The sequence below is a fragment of the Phytophthora cinnamomi genome (assembly GCF_018691715.1).
Source record: "Phytophthora cinnamomi strain GKB4 chromosome Unknown Contig120, whole genome shotgun sequence".
Taxonomy (NCBI): domain Eukaryota; phylum Oomycota; class Peronosporomycetes; order Peronosporales; family Peronosporaceae; genus Phytophthora; species Phytophthora cinnamomi.
Window position 1 is genome coordinate 805,924 of NW_027151053.1, and position 13,622 is coordinate 819,545.

The 13,622-nt window shown below is 53.7% G+C and overlaps 5 protein-coding genes across 5 annotated transcripts; 2 read left to right on the forward strand and 3 right to left on the reverse strand.

Moving 5' to 3' along the window:
* Positions 1-1,453: 1,453 nt before the first annotated feature.
* Positions 1,454-2,428, reverse strand: IUM83_09048 (Zinc (Zn2)-Iron (Fe2) Permease (ZIP) Family; the record flags this gene model as incomplete). Its single annotated transcript, XM_067933463.1, has 1 exon — positions 1,454-2,428. One exon carries the CDS (start codon positions 2,426-2,428, stop codon positions 1,454-1,456), a length of 975 nt encoding a protein of 324 aa, XP_067780977.1.
* Positions 2,429-4,280: 1,852 nt separating this feature from the next.
* Positions 4,281-5,351, forward strand: IUM83_09049 (uncharacterized protein; the record flags this gene model as incomplete). The annotated part of the gene is made up of 1 exon (XM_067933464.1): positions 4,281-5,351. The coding sequence occupies one exon, from the start codon at positions 4,281-4,283 to the stop codon at positions 5,349-5,351; it is 1,071 nt and encodes a 356-aa protein (XP_067780976.1).
* Positions 5,352-5,908: 557 nt separating this feature from the next.
* IUM83_09050 (Iron/zinc purple acid phosphatase protein) lies at positions 5,909-6,145 on the reverse strand (the record flags this gene model as incomplete). Its single annotated transcript, XM_067933465.1, has 1 exon — positions 5,909-6,145. The coding sequence occupies one exon, from the start codon at positions 6,143-6,145 to the stop codon at positions 5,909-5,911; it is 237 nt and encodes a 78-aa protein (XP_067781128.1).
* Positions 6,146-6,174: 29 nt separating this feature from the next.
* Positions 6,175-7,107, reverse strand: IUM83_09051 (Iron/zinc purple acid phosphatase protein; the record flags this gene model as incomplete). Its single annotated transcript, XM_067933466.1, has 1 exon — positions 6,175-7,107. One exon carries the CDS (start codon positions 7,105-7,107, stop codon positions 6,175-6,177), a length of 933 nt encoding a protein of 310 aa, XP_067781129.1.
* A 1,712-nt stretch (positions 7,108-8,819) lies between these two features.
* On the forward strand, positions 8,820-9,794 carry IUM83_09052 (Zinc (Zn2)-Iron (Fe2) Permease (ZIP) Family; the record flags this gene model as incomplete). The annotated part of the gene is made up of 1 exon (XM_067933467.1): positions 8,820-9,794. One exon carries the CDS (start codon positions 8,820-8,822, stop codon positions 9,792-9,794), a length of 975 nt encoding a protein of 324 aa, XP_067781126.1.
* Between the last annotated feature and the right edge of the window lie 3,828 nt (positions 9,795-13,622).

The following is a 13,622-nucleotide window of genomic DNA, read 5'->3' on the forward strand; positions in this document are numbered from 1 at the left end:
CGTCATCGCGTCTGCTTTGCCAAAGGATGCTGCCATCACTAACGAATCGCCGAGAGAGGTTGCATTGAAATCTTCTTTCGCCTGAAAGAACTTCATATTCTCAAGGTGTCCTCCACCAGCAGCAAATTCAAACGCGATGCTTGCGAGGAGCCAGCATACACCCATCATCGTCGAAGAGCTTGACAACCTCCAAAGGATCATTGGTAGCCGCACTCATTGACACCACTTCAAGCGAAGATGCCCAGTAGCCGTTATTGGCAAATAGATATTTGCCAATCTCCATTCGGCCCTTTTTGATTGCACTTGCAAGAGGACAGTTGCGCTCATCAACTGCGTCGTCTTCATCATCCTCTTTTTTATTATCGTCATCTTCTACCTCCTCCTCTCCATTCTCGCCCCCGTCTTCATCGCCCGGTCTAGCCGGCTTTGCCTTCTCTAGTCCGTTATCTCCCTCGGCATCTCGGAATACCACGTCTCCACAAGTCTCGTTAAGAACTTCGCCATTTCAAAATGTCCAAATTGTGCCACCATTAACTTTGCTTTATACAACCTTTTCCTCCATCTGTGCGCGTCAAAATCTGGTTCTTCAAAAACAATCTTTACAACTTCCAGGCAGCCAAATTGGGCATCCCAGATCAGCGTTTTAGAGTAAGGTGAGTTCTTGCAAATTGTGTCCGCAACCTGTTGCTTCCCAGTCTCCAGCGCCCTTTCCAGTGCCTCACTCAAGCCCACAAAGATCTCGAAGTGCCCAATTTCCAAGAAATGGACACGACAGCACCCAACTTGGCGTTTCTGCCTCGGCACCATTTATAGGCATCAGCAATTATATCCAAGTGACCGTGAGTGGCGGCGATTTCTGTGAGGTTTTGGTTTTGGGTCATTTCGCTCATTTTGTCGCGAAGATGGGGAGACCCAAAAATTGTAGGACCTGGTTCGTGGCCGCTGCCACCTGCACGGCCTCGTCAGTGGACATGGCGAACAGCTTGATCATGTTGAGAACCTTGGGTAGTTGGCGGACCTCTCGAGGGAAATGCAACAGCTTCAGGTGCTTGCGGCGGCGGGGCGGATTATCGCGCCAATATTTGGGTGGCTTTGAAATTGGGATCTTCATAAGAAACGGACTCAATTTTAGGGAGTTAGAAATCAATTCAATTGACCCAAAACTGCTTTTGAAATAAGTCATCCGAATGTTCTCAATATTGGAAACCCACTTTTATTACCAATATTGGTATACTAGGAGACCAATAAAATATAGTGTATTATTGACAATAATACACTATGTACTTCAGTAGTAATTGTCTAAAAGAAACTACAACAACGAAATATAATTGAAATATCAAACTATAGTCGATTGATCCGACCTCGAGCGTCCAACGTAAAGTGTTGTGCGTGAAAGAGCTGCTGCAGCACCCCCAACGCACTTACAGCCAGATGAGTCACCAACAGCCACCCCTTACACTCCAGAGTAGCCGAACAGCGTGAGGCTCGACACCATGATGAACATGCCGGCGAACATGCCCACTGCAACCAGATGCGTCTTGTCCTTGGCGAACTTGTAGGCCGTGGGGATCAGCTCCTTCACGCAGATGCACACCATGATGCCGCACACGATTCCGAAGAGCACTCCCTCCGACACCGGGTCCATGCCGTCGCCGATGGCCAGCCATGCGATCATGCCGCCGATCGGCTCAGCACCCGCAGAGATCGCGCACCACATGATGCCGCGCCAGCGCGAGCCTGTGGCAAAGTAGATAGGAGCAGCGACGGCGATGCCTTCCGGGATGTTGTGCAGGCCGATGCCGACCGCGAGCGAGATGCCGACGGACGAATTCTCGAGGGCGCCCACGTACGTGGCGATTCCCTCGGGTAAGTTGTGGATGCCGATGGCCAGCGCGCTGAGCACGCCCATGCGCTGCAAGGCGCGCTTGGCGTTCTCGTCCATCTTCATCTGGTACGTGGTCCGCTGCGGCGTTTGCGACTCCAGGTACTCGGCCGGCGTGTTGGCGTGATTCTTGCTGTGCTCATACTGGTGGATGGACTCGCGGACGCCCTCCAGGTTGTTGATCTCCGTCATCTCGTGCTCGGGCGCGATCTCGTGCACGATCATGTCGATGAAGTAGATGAGGGCGATGCCGATGGCGAAGCACGCTGTGGCCGAGAGCCAGCCGTGGCCCGTGGCCGTCTCCTCCGACATGTCCTCGGTGCGAAGACCTTCCGTCAGCAAATGCACGGACTCGCCAAAGATCTCTACCAACGAGATGAACATCATGACACCCGATGAGATGCTGAGTGCGACCGCCAAGCTCAGCGGGTTGGCCAAGTACACGAGACGCTTGCTGAAGACGACCATGCCGCCGAGAATCGTGGCGGCCCCGGCGGCAATGTTGAGTGCAAAAGCGACGGCGACAGCGTGGCCCGTTTGAACCATTCTTTGATGGGAGTGCTGAAACCGGTCTTCTGTGGTTGGGCGTGGTTTGGCGAATGGGTCTTAGCGCGTGACCATTGCACGCAAGCGCCACCCGGAGAAGCGCGGATATGTATTATGCTTACAACAAAATACAACTGCACTGTAGTTGGCGATGCCAACACAAGGGCTTGCAGGAAAGCGAGCCAGCGTGAAGGGCCGTGCGCCAGCGAGCCGTGGAAATATATCTACTAGCCAGACGCGGCGACTCAATACTGTACTGTATAAGTACAGTCTCATCAAATTTTGATGCCGGCACTGAAGGTGCGCGTTGCCGATCACCTGGAGCTGGAGATTAATTAATACGAATGGCACCCGGGTCCAGCGTGCACAAAATGGTCCAAGCGAAGCATAAAATACACTGCTGGTCTTGCTGCAGAACTGTATGCCCATCCGAAGCGCTTTCATTGGGGCGAGGCACCACGCTTCGCGGAGCTCGAACAGCAGCAAGCATGTCATTGGCGCCTGGGCTCACGGCGAGCGTTCGCGTGTGTCCGATTTGATAGTCAAGCATGGATGCGGTATGCAAATGTACAGATTTCCTTTCGAGCAGGAGTCAGAAAAATGTCGGGGGTCCGTGACCCACGGACCGGCGTCACGCTGGGCGTCGGGTGCTCCGCTGCATGGGCTTCAGTGCGCGTACCTCCGCCGTCGGAGCCGCTCTGCCTGGTTTGGTTGCATTGAGCTGGACGGTGCGACGACCCCAGTGACCATCGTCTAAGCCCAGATAAGCATACAGTACACGTACCGTTGGCTGCGCTTTCAACGACAGGACACGACTCCAAAGTGGCTGCAGGACGACACACTCCGTTCCTGGTACAGTACTGTAGCGGCAATCCCTATACATGTATTAATACATGTAGATTGGCATATCACTCAATCCAATCATGCCCATATTTCTGCTCGTCACAGCAACGTCCAACTCTCGAAAACTATTGGTCGACGCAAGTGAATTGCCGACAAAGTCTAGGCGACAAATACTCGGGACGCCAAAGCCTGTGTTCCGAGGCGTGGTGCTTCTCCCCAATGAGAAAGCTTTCCGTTGCCGGTGCCGCGCTACTGTAGAACTGTAGAATACCAGGGATAGATTACATGTATCTTCAGCAGATCGCTCGAGCCTTAAAACACGTCCAAGCAATTTTAATCGGCGACCGATCAATCTACTTCTGCTGGGATTGCATGCGTACATCTACATGTTCCCCCCCCCCCCCCCCCTTCAAGTCCACCAGCGTGGTCCAATCCAACTCGAGGGCAACACGCATGGAACTTCAATTCCTGCTTGTATATGTTGTTGTTCCACACGTATGGTGCATTGCGAGTTGATTCCGTGTGGACGATGCTTGGAGCCCGAACTTCGGACACCGAGAAATGGCAGTCCCATCTCAGGATCGCGATACGGCGCGAGGGTCCTGGTGGCACGCGCCGACGGCGAATCCACGCCGCCGTCGGAGAGGGTCGTCGGAGATGCACAAAGCTGGTGGAGGAAGGGCTCTGGTTCCTCTGTGACAGACGCGGTCAGATGTGCGAATTTCGGCTGCCGTCGTCCGAGTGTGGGTAGTCACTGGGACCGCCGCTCCATGCGAATGTAGATCTAGCATAATAGCACTGCTCGAGTCGGGGCCACCCATCCGTAGTGAGAAAGCTATCTCATTTCGCCTCACAACTCAATCCACCTCGTCGGTTTCATGTGGCCTACCACGCTTCTTCTCGTCCTGTTGGCGTGCGTCTGTGCGGCGCAGAGCACCTCGGACTCTTCTAGCGGCAGCTCCAGCGACGTGTTCTCCTCAAGCGGCAGTACCGGCGACATCTACAATGTATGCCCGTCGTGGTCGATTTCACGGAGGAGCAAGAAAACCTATCGGACGAAGATCTTAAGGCCAACGCCGCCGACGCAGCCATGTCGGCGTACTTGCTGAGCCACCCGAACAACACCCTGTGGGACTACTTCAAGATCGAGCGCAAGCAGAAGAGGGAGATGTTCAAGCAGCTGTCACTGAAGGAGAAGATCAAAAAGGTACTCAAGGACTTCGTGAACTTCACGGCTGACACCACCATCGCACTCGCGCAGACTGTCGCCGACGCCATCGAGTGGATTGTCAACACCATTCGCGACCCTCTCGTCGGAATCAGGCAGATCACCAGCTTTTTCAAGGAGTTCGGCAAGAACATCAAGTCGCTCTGGGGGCTGATGAAAGAGGACCCGAAGGAGACGGCCGAGAACATGGGCGGCGGTTTGCTGCTGCACATCACGCACCACCCGTCCGAATTCACCGCCGAGACGGTACTGATGGTCGGTACCGGATTCGCGGTGATCCACGGCCTCATGGCTGGCGTGGAGGCTGTCTTCGGCACGATGAGCAACACTATCTCGAAGGTGCTGCTGTCGGTGCTGATGTTTATCCACGCCATCGACGACCCGATCTACATTGTCACGCCTCTCGTCACGTCCATTGTGAACACGGCAGGTGAGCTTGCCACCGGCGACAACTCGACGGACAGCACGGTGCTTACTGTCGACGCGATTCAGCCGCTGGAGACGTGCCAAATTCCGAAGAAGTACCGCCCACTTTTCTCTTCGCGCGATTTGTGTCTGAGCACCCCTGCAGAAGTTCGTCAGCTGATCTTTGGAACATCCAAGCGCACCGCCAAGATGACCCAAGAGGAGCGAATTGCCGCCTACAACCGGTTCCACGATTTCGTTTGCTGCTACTTGGAGGGCCAGGAGTTTGAGGTGAACGCCCCAAAGATGGATTCAACGGCTTTTGAAGCTGACCTTATACCGACTCCGGTGAAAATGAGCAACTGCTCCCAGTTTTTTGGTGACTACAGCGCCGCCACCGTGTGGAAGTCATCCACAGGCTACGACGACGCCGCGAGCCTCAATTAAGACAGCGCGAGCGGTGATGAATAGAGCATTTATATGACAATAGAGCCACTGTTTTAAAAGATCAACAAGATACATAACCTTGATCTTAAAAACATCTCGAGCTTACTACGTGTAGTGCTTGAAAAGTCCGTCAATAGAACGCTTTCCATGTTCGACATTTTCTTGTCAAAGACTGGGTCTTTTACTGGGGCCCAGTATAAACCCACCAGAATACCCGGTGGTAGCAAGCATAAGGTCGTCGGAGTAGGAATTCGTGAAAAGCGTGATATTCACATAGTTACATTGCCTCGCTTGAGCGAGTGGTATGCACATGAGAAGCCATACTACTAGGTCCCCGGCTTGGTCTTCATCCGACGACCTTATGCTTGCTACCAGATGGTATCTTGGGTTTATACTGAAACTAGACCCAGTCTTTGCGAACATGGAAACGGTGTACACAAAGTGAAGACACGAAAGCTCGAGATGTTTTTAAGATCAAGGTTATGTATCTTGTTGATCTTTTAAAACAGTGGTTCTATTGTCATATAAATGCTCTATTCATCACCGCTCGCGCTGTCTTAATTGAGGCTCGCGGCGTCGTCGTAGCCTGTGGATGACTTCCACACGGTGGCGGCGCTGTAGTCACCAAAAAACTGGGAGCAGTTGCTCATTTTCACCGGAGTCGGTACAAGGTCAGCTTCGAAAGCCGTTGAGTCCATCTTTGGGGCGTTCACCTCAAACTCCTGGCCCTCCAAGTAGCAGCAAACGAAATCGTGGAACCGGTTGTAGGCGGCAATTCGCTCCTCTTGGGTCATCTTGGCGGTGCGCTTGGATGTTCCAAAGATCAGCTGACGAACTTCTGCAGGGTGCTCAGACACAAATCGCGCGAAGAGAATAGTGGGCGGTACTTCTTCGGAATTTGGCACGTCTCCAGCGGCTGAATCGCGTCGACAGTAAGCACCGTGCTGTCCGTCGAGTTGTCGCCGGTGGCAAGCTCACCTGCCGTGTTCACAATGGACGTGACGAGAGGCGTGACAATGTAGATCGGGTCGTCGATGGCGTGGATAAACATCAGCACCGACAGCAGCACCTTCGAGATAGTGTTGCTCATCGTGCCGAAGACAGCCTCCACGCCAGCCATGAGGCCGTGGATCACCGCGAATCCGGTACCGACCATCAGTACCGTCTCGGCGGTGAATTCGGACGGGTGGTGCGTGATGTGCAGCAGCAAACCGCCGCCCATGTTCTCGGCCGTCTCCTTCGGGTCCTCTTCATCAGCCCCAGAGCGACTTGATGTTCTTGCCGAACTCCTTGAAAAGCTGGTGATCTGCCTGATTCCGACGAGAGGGTCGCGAATGGTGTTGACAATCCACTCGATGGCGTCGGCGACAGTCTGCGCGAGTGCGATGGTGGTGTCAGCCGTGAAGTTCACGAAGTCCTTGAGTACCTTTTTGATCTTCTCCTTCAGTGACAGCTGCTTGAACATCTCCCTCTTCTGCTTGCGCTCGATCTTGAAGTAGTCCCACAGGGTGTTGTTCGGGTGGCTCAGCAAGTACGCCGACATGGCTGCGTCGGCGGCGTTGGCCTTAAGATCTTCGTCCGATAGGTTTTCTTGCTCCTCCGTGAAATCGACCACGACGGGGCATACATTGTAGATGTCGCCGGTACTGCCGCTTGAGGAGAACACGTCGCTGGAGCTGCCGCTAGAAGAGTCCGAGGTGCTCTGCGCCGCACAGACGCACGCCAACAGGACGAGAAGAAGCGTGGTAGGCCACATGAAACCGACGAGGTGGATTGAGTTGTGAGGCGAAATGAGATAGCTTTCTCACTACGGATGGGTGGCCCTGACTCGAGCAGTGCTATTATGCTAGATCTACATTCGCATGGAGCGGCGGTCCCAGTGACTACCCACACTCGGACGACGGCAGCCGAAATTCGCACATCTGACCGCGTCTGTCACAGAGGAACCAGAGCCCTTCCTCCACCAGCTTTGTGCATCTCCGACGACCCTCTCCGACGGCGGCGTGGATTCGCCGTCGGCGCGTGCCACCAGGACCCTCGCGCCGTATCGCGATCCTGAGATGGGACTGCCATTTCTCGGTGTCCGAAGTTCGGGCTCCAAGCATCGTCCACACGGAATCAACTCGCAATGCACCATACGTGTGGAACAACAACATATACAAGCAGGAATTGAAGTTCCATGCGTGTTGCCCTCGAGTTGGATTGGACCACGCTGGTGGACTTGAAGGGGGGGGGGGGAACATGTAGATGTACGCATGCAATCCCAGCAGAAGTAGATTGATCGGTCGCCGATTAAAAATTGCTTGGACGTGTTTTAAGGCTCGAGCGATCTGCTGAAGATACATGTAATCTATCCCTGGTATTCTACAGTTCTACAGTAGCGCGGCACCGGCAACGGAAAGCTTTCATTGGGGAGAAGCACCACGCCTCGGAACACAGGCTTTGGCGTCCCGAGTATTTGTCGCCTAGACTTTGTCGGCAATTCACTTGCGTCGACCAATAGTTTTCGAGAGTTGGACGTTGCTGTGACGAGCAGAAATATGGGCATGATTGGATTGAGTGATATGCCAATCTACATGTATTAATACATGTATAGGGATTGCCGCTACAGTACTGTACCAGGAACGGAGTGTGTCGTCCTGCAGCCACTTTGGAGTCGTGTCCTGTCGTTGAAAGCGCAGCCAACGGTACGTGTACTGTATGCTTATCTGGGCTTAGACGATGGTCACTGGGGTCGTCGCACCGTCCAGCTCAATGCAACCAAACCAGGCAGAGCGGCTCCGACGGCGGAGGTACGCGCACTGAAGCCCATGCAGCGGAGCACCCGACGCCCAGCGTGACGCCGGTCCGTGGGTCACGGACCCCGACATTTTCTGACTCCTGCTCGAAAGGAAATCTGTACATTTGCATACCGCATCCATGCTTGACTATCAAATCGGACACACGCGAACGCTCGCCGTGAGCCCAGGCGCCAATGACATGCTTGCTGCTGTTCGAGCTCCGCGAAGCGTGGTGCCTCGCCCCAATGAAAGCGCTTCGGATGGGCATACAGTTCTGCAGCAAGACCAGCAGTGTATTTTATGCTTCGCTTGGACCATTTTGTGCACGCTGGACCCGGTGCCATTCGTATTAATTAATCTCCAGCTCCAGGTGATCGGCAACGCGCACCTTCAGTGCCGGCATCAAAATTTGATGAGACTGTACTTATACAGTACAGTATTGAGTCGCCGCGTCTGGCTAGTAGATATATTTCCACGGCTCGTTGGCGCACGGCCCTTCACGCTGGCTCGCTTTCCTGCAAGCCCTTGTGTTGGCATCGCCAACTACAGTGCAGTTGTATTTTGTTGTAAGCATAATACATATCCGCGCTTCTCCGGGTGGCGCTTGCGTGCAATGGTCACGCGCTAAGACCCATTCGCCAAACCACGCCCAACCACAGAAGACCGGTTTCAGCACTCCCATCAAAGAATGGTTCAAACGGGCCACGCTGTCGCCGTCGCTTTTGCACTCAACATTGCCGCCGGGGCCGCCACGATTCTCGGCGGCATGGTCGTCTTCAGCAAGCGTCTCGTGTACTTGGCCAACCCGCTGAGCTTGGCGGTCGCACTCAGCATCTCATCGGGTGTCATGATGTTCATCTCGTTGGTAGAGATCTTTGGCGAGTCCGTGCATTTGCTGACGGAAGGTCTTCGCACCGAGGACATGTCGGAGGAGACGGCCACGGGCCACGGCTGGCTCTCGGCCACAGCGTGCTTCGCCATCGGCATCGCCCTCATCTACTTCATCGACATGATCGTGCACGAGATCGCGCCCGAGCACGAGATGACGGAGATCAACAACCTGGAGGGCGTCCGCGAGTCCATCCACCAGTATGAGCACAGCAAGAATCACGCCAACACGCCGGCCGAGTACCTGGAGTCGCAAACGCCGCAGCGGACCACGTACCAGATGAAGATGGACGAGAACGCCAAGCGCGCCTTGCAGCGCATGGGCGTGCTCAGCGCGCTGGCCATCGGCATCCACAACTTACCCGAGGGAATCGCCACGTACGTGGGCGCCCTCGAGAATTCGTCCGTCGGCATCTCGCTCGCGGTCGGCATCGGCCTGCACAACATCCCGGAAGGCATCGCCGTCGCTGCTCCTATCTACTTTGCCACAGGCTCGCGCTGGCGCGGCATCATGTGGTGCGCGATCTCTGCGGGTGCTGAGCCGATCGGCGGCATGATCGCATGGCTGGCCATCGGCGACGGCATGGACCCGGTGTCGGAGGGAGTGCTCTTCGGAATCGTGTGCGGCATCATGGTGTGCATCTGCGTGAAGGAGCTGATCCCCACGGCCTACAAGTTCGCCAAGGACAAGACGCATCTGGTTGCAGTGGGCATGTTCGCCGGCATGTTCATCATGGTGTCGAGCCTCACGCTGTTCGGCTACTCTGGAGTGTAAGGGGTGGCTGTTGGTGACTCATCTGGCTGTAAGTGCGTTGGGGGTGCTGCAGCAGCTCTTTCACGCACAACACTTTACGTTGGACGCTCGAGGTCGGATCAATCGACTATAGTTTGATATTTCAATTATATTTCGTTGTTGTAGTTTCTTTTAGACAATTACTACTGAGTACATAGTGTATTATTGTCAATAATACACTATATTTTATTGGTCTCCTAGTATACCAATATTGGTAATAAAAGTGGGTTTCCAATATTGAGAACATTCGGATGACTCATTTCAAAAAGCAGTTTTGGGTCAATTGAATTGATTTCTAACTCCCTAAAATTGAGTCCGTTTTCTTACGAATAATTCAATTTTCACGCCACTCAAATAATATTTCATATTGTATAATAAATGGCTGTAAAACGTAGCGTTAGGGGATTAGGCTCACAACAGAGCAAACACTCCATCACGTACAGATCGTAATGTTTGGCGGCGCTGAAGAAAGTTTCCTCAAAAGACTCCTGCGCAATTTTCTCAGTTTTGTAAAGGAACTCCACAACTTCGATGCAGTTATCCTCAGCCGCCTTGCGGAATGCTTCGTCGATACACTTCACTGAAACGGATTCTGTAGAGTACAAAATTCCACAACTGCAGCGCTGCAATGGCCTCCTACATAAGGGAACATCTCGTTAATCACCTCAGGATAAACGCTCCTCTGTCGTACAAGTGTCTTAGAACGCGAACTTGATCTTGGCAGTTTCGTCCACTTCTATAATGTCCTTCACCGCGTCCCCAAAAGCTCTTGTGACAACTTTGCGGGAGAAACTTCCTGTCGTCCAAGAATTTCAGCATTTCCAAATGACAGCCACAAGCTGTACCGTCGAACGCTTCATTTAGTGAAGGAGCCGAGACTTCATGGCCTTCAGTATTGCCCAAATACATGGCAGCCTCCGATTGATCATTGCGTGCCGCTTCCACAACGCCTTCTCGATGGCCATACCATCGAATTCGCCTTTGACTGCAAGTAAGTCATTACCTCCAGTTGGTTCTTTCCTGCCGCGGATGCAAACGCCTTATCAAGCGCAGGTCCGCCGAATTACCCGTTGTCGTAGAACCATTGGGTCAGCCTCAAAGACCCATAAGCAGCCACAGTGCAGTGCGCTGGGACGACCGAGTCGTCTTCGCATCCAGTATCGTGGGGCGTGCAAGAAGTCCACCATCATGCTTAATCGCCGTAACGAGCGGACACGGGAAGTCGTCAGCACCATCAACGTAGGCAAGCAGCCCCGCGCCACAGCTGTCGAGCACGGACTTGACGATATCCGCGCACCCTCGTGACACCGCGATGCATGGCTATCCATATCTCTACCGCCACGATGGTAATAGACTATTACCAGGTATACTATTACTAATAGTACACCTTGTCGAACACTTCCAGGTTGTCGTGCTCGGCCGCCCACTCGAACATTCCTAATACGGCTATGTGTTATATATTTAGGTGTCTTGGTTTCCTACCCAACACACGGGACTGTATCATGCAGCCCCGGGCAGGTAGGTTTTCCAACGCTAGGCAGGATAGTGGGAACAGCCATTCAGAGGTCACTTGCTCTTTGGCAGCACAACCATCAAGTTCATTCAGCGGCCCGCTTGGCTATCCTCCGTCGCGATCACACTCGCTTACTATATCTGGGGCTGCTCGCGCTCCCACGACGAAGTCTCGCCAATCCAAGAGCAAGTCCGTGCTACACGGGGTGATGTGTCGTGTAGGAATTCACGATTTTACGAGTCCTCGTCCATCAGCCTCGACAAATGGGACGAGTCCTACCAACAACACACGCCTCCCTCGAAAGGTCAGCGAAGATTGTTGGGATTAAACCTGAAGACCAGGTCCGATCCCTTACACCGGGCTGGAAATATGCCTTGTGTTGAAGTATCGGTCAGGTAGATAGAGCCCACACAAAGGCACCACCAGCCACGAGCAACGGCTGGGGTGCGCAAATATAAACGCTTTCGCGCTAAACCCACTGTGGACCCTCAGAAAGGAAGGGTACCGGGCCGGTCAAGGCCTTTAACAGGGGCGCCGAGGTGAAACCTCGGCCAAAGTGTCAAATACACTGGGGGGCCACGCCACGCACCCAGGACAACATACAAACGTACAGGGAGGACTCTCTACCTCCCAACACTCGGCCGCTATCCACTCTTGGCCTTACCAAGACGAACTATCGATCAATGTACCTTAAGCTCACCGGCAGACATACCCCGCGTCGGCCGAGCGTATCCAGAACCTACAGCTAAGCTAGCTAGACTTTCCGTAGACGGACTTGACCCTGATGGCACGGGGGAATATTCTGCTCTGATTTAACAGTTAGAGGCGATGAGGCCTCGACTATAACTTATCCCTAATGCATATACAAATATCTAATATAGACCGAGCTTTCTGTCTGATCTTACAACCGGACGAGCCTTCGTCTTAAGTCCGGATTCCTAATAAGAGGCAAAAAGTGTATCCACTATGACTATCCGGAGAGCTCGGCAGGGATATATTAGGACCCGCCGAGCCCCGCAGTCACTAACTCACCCTGACACGGTAAATGTCAGTAGCCAATAGGAGACCTCGGTCATCTTCTCTCAAAGTCTCGACGCCGTTAGACCTCGGTCTGGCGGCTCCACTCCGCAGTCAAAACCCAACACCACATATGTTGCTGGTGACGACAGCTATGCGAGCGCTGTCCGACTGTTGGGTCTGGTAGCGGCCAGGGTCCGTCATATTGGCTGTGTTGTAGGCGACCGAGAGTACCTAGTTTTCGTCGCGTGACGGTGCTCCTACGAAGAGGAGTACACTTCCTTGGTCTTGTTCTCGCGATCGCACACAGGAATCTCGCCCAAGCGCAGACCACCTTCTCTGCGGTCGCCTAGCCATGGTCAAGCAGTGACAGCGGCTCGAGCGGTTCACCAGCTGACCCTGCAGCACGTCGACATCAAACGCGACTCACGTACGTATCCTTGACACGCACGCTACTCACGGCTGCAGGTATCTGTCATGTAGGAGTACGTTCCAGCCCATTCACATGTACGCATCTATTTGGGGATGGCCTCTACGATCCATCTCTCGGACCGACGCCACGATTCGCCGACGCCCCTCGACCTGACTCTCCGTCGGCGAGGACGAGATCTCATCCCGGTCGAAGCACGGACGCTCGATCTTCCTGTTTTGGACGACCTCCACTCAGCGGAAAACTGATTTTCCTCTTCACCTTCGGCTCCTTGGAAAATACCCAAATCGTTCGAACGGTTATGTGGTGGTTGTGCTTTATTTCCAGCTCCAGCGCCTCCAGAGCGTCAAAGTTGTACACCGGTTCCACGTCATACTCCTCATCCTCGGCACGGGCATCGTGCAACTCCGATGCATGCCAGTCCGACAGCAAGGCATTCACAACTGCTTCGTGACCTGGAGCTGCCGCCTTTGACAACGCGCTCCGCGTGTGAGTCCTTCACGGAAAAATGAAAAACTGATTGAGGTTAGCGCTATCGGGCTCCTGCTCGCTAGCTGCAGAGATATAGAATCCTGGCGTGCGCACCCTAGCTCCTATTGAACCCATAGAAGTTCGTGTAGCCAAAACGTCCGTTGAACCTAGATACAGTTGTGTGAGATTGGTGAGATGGATGAAGGTAGAAGGAATGCTAGCTCCTTGTCACGGCGAGGCACACTTCAGCAGGGGAAAATCCGTCGAATGCTTACTCGCGATTCCGTCGTTCCTGTGTCGAGGATCACTGTAGACAGTCTTGACGAGATACGGTCCTCTCGCAACCTCGCGAGTTGTTTTTTTTTGTTGCGAGCGGGAA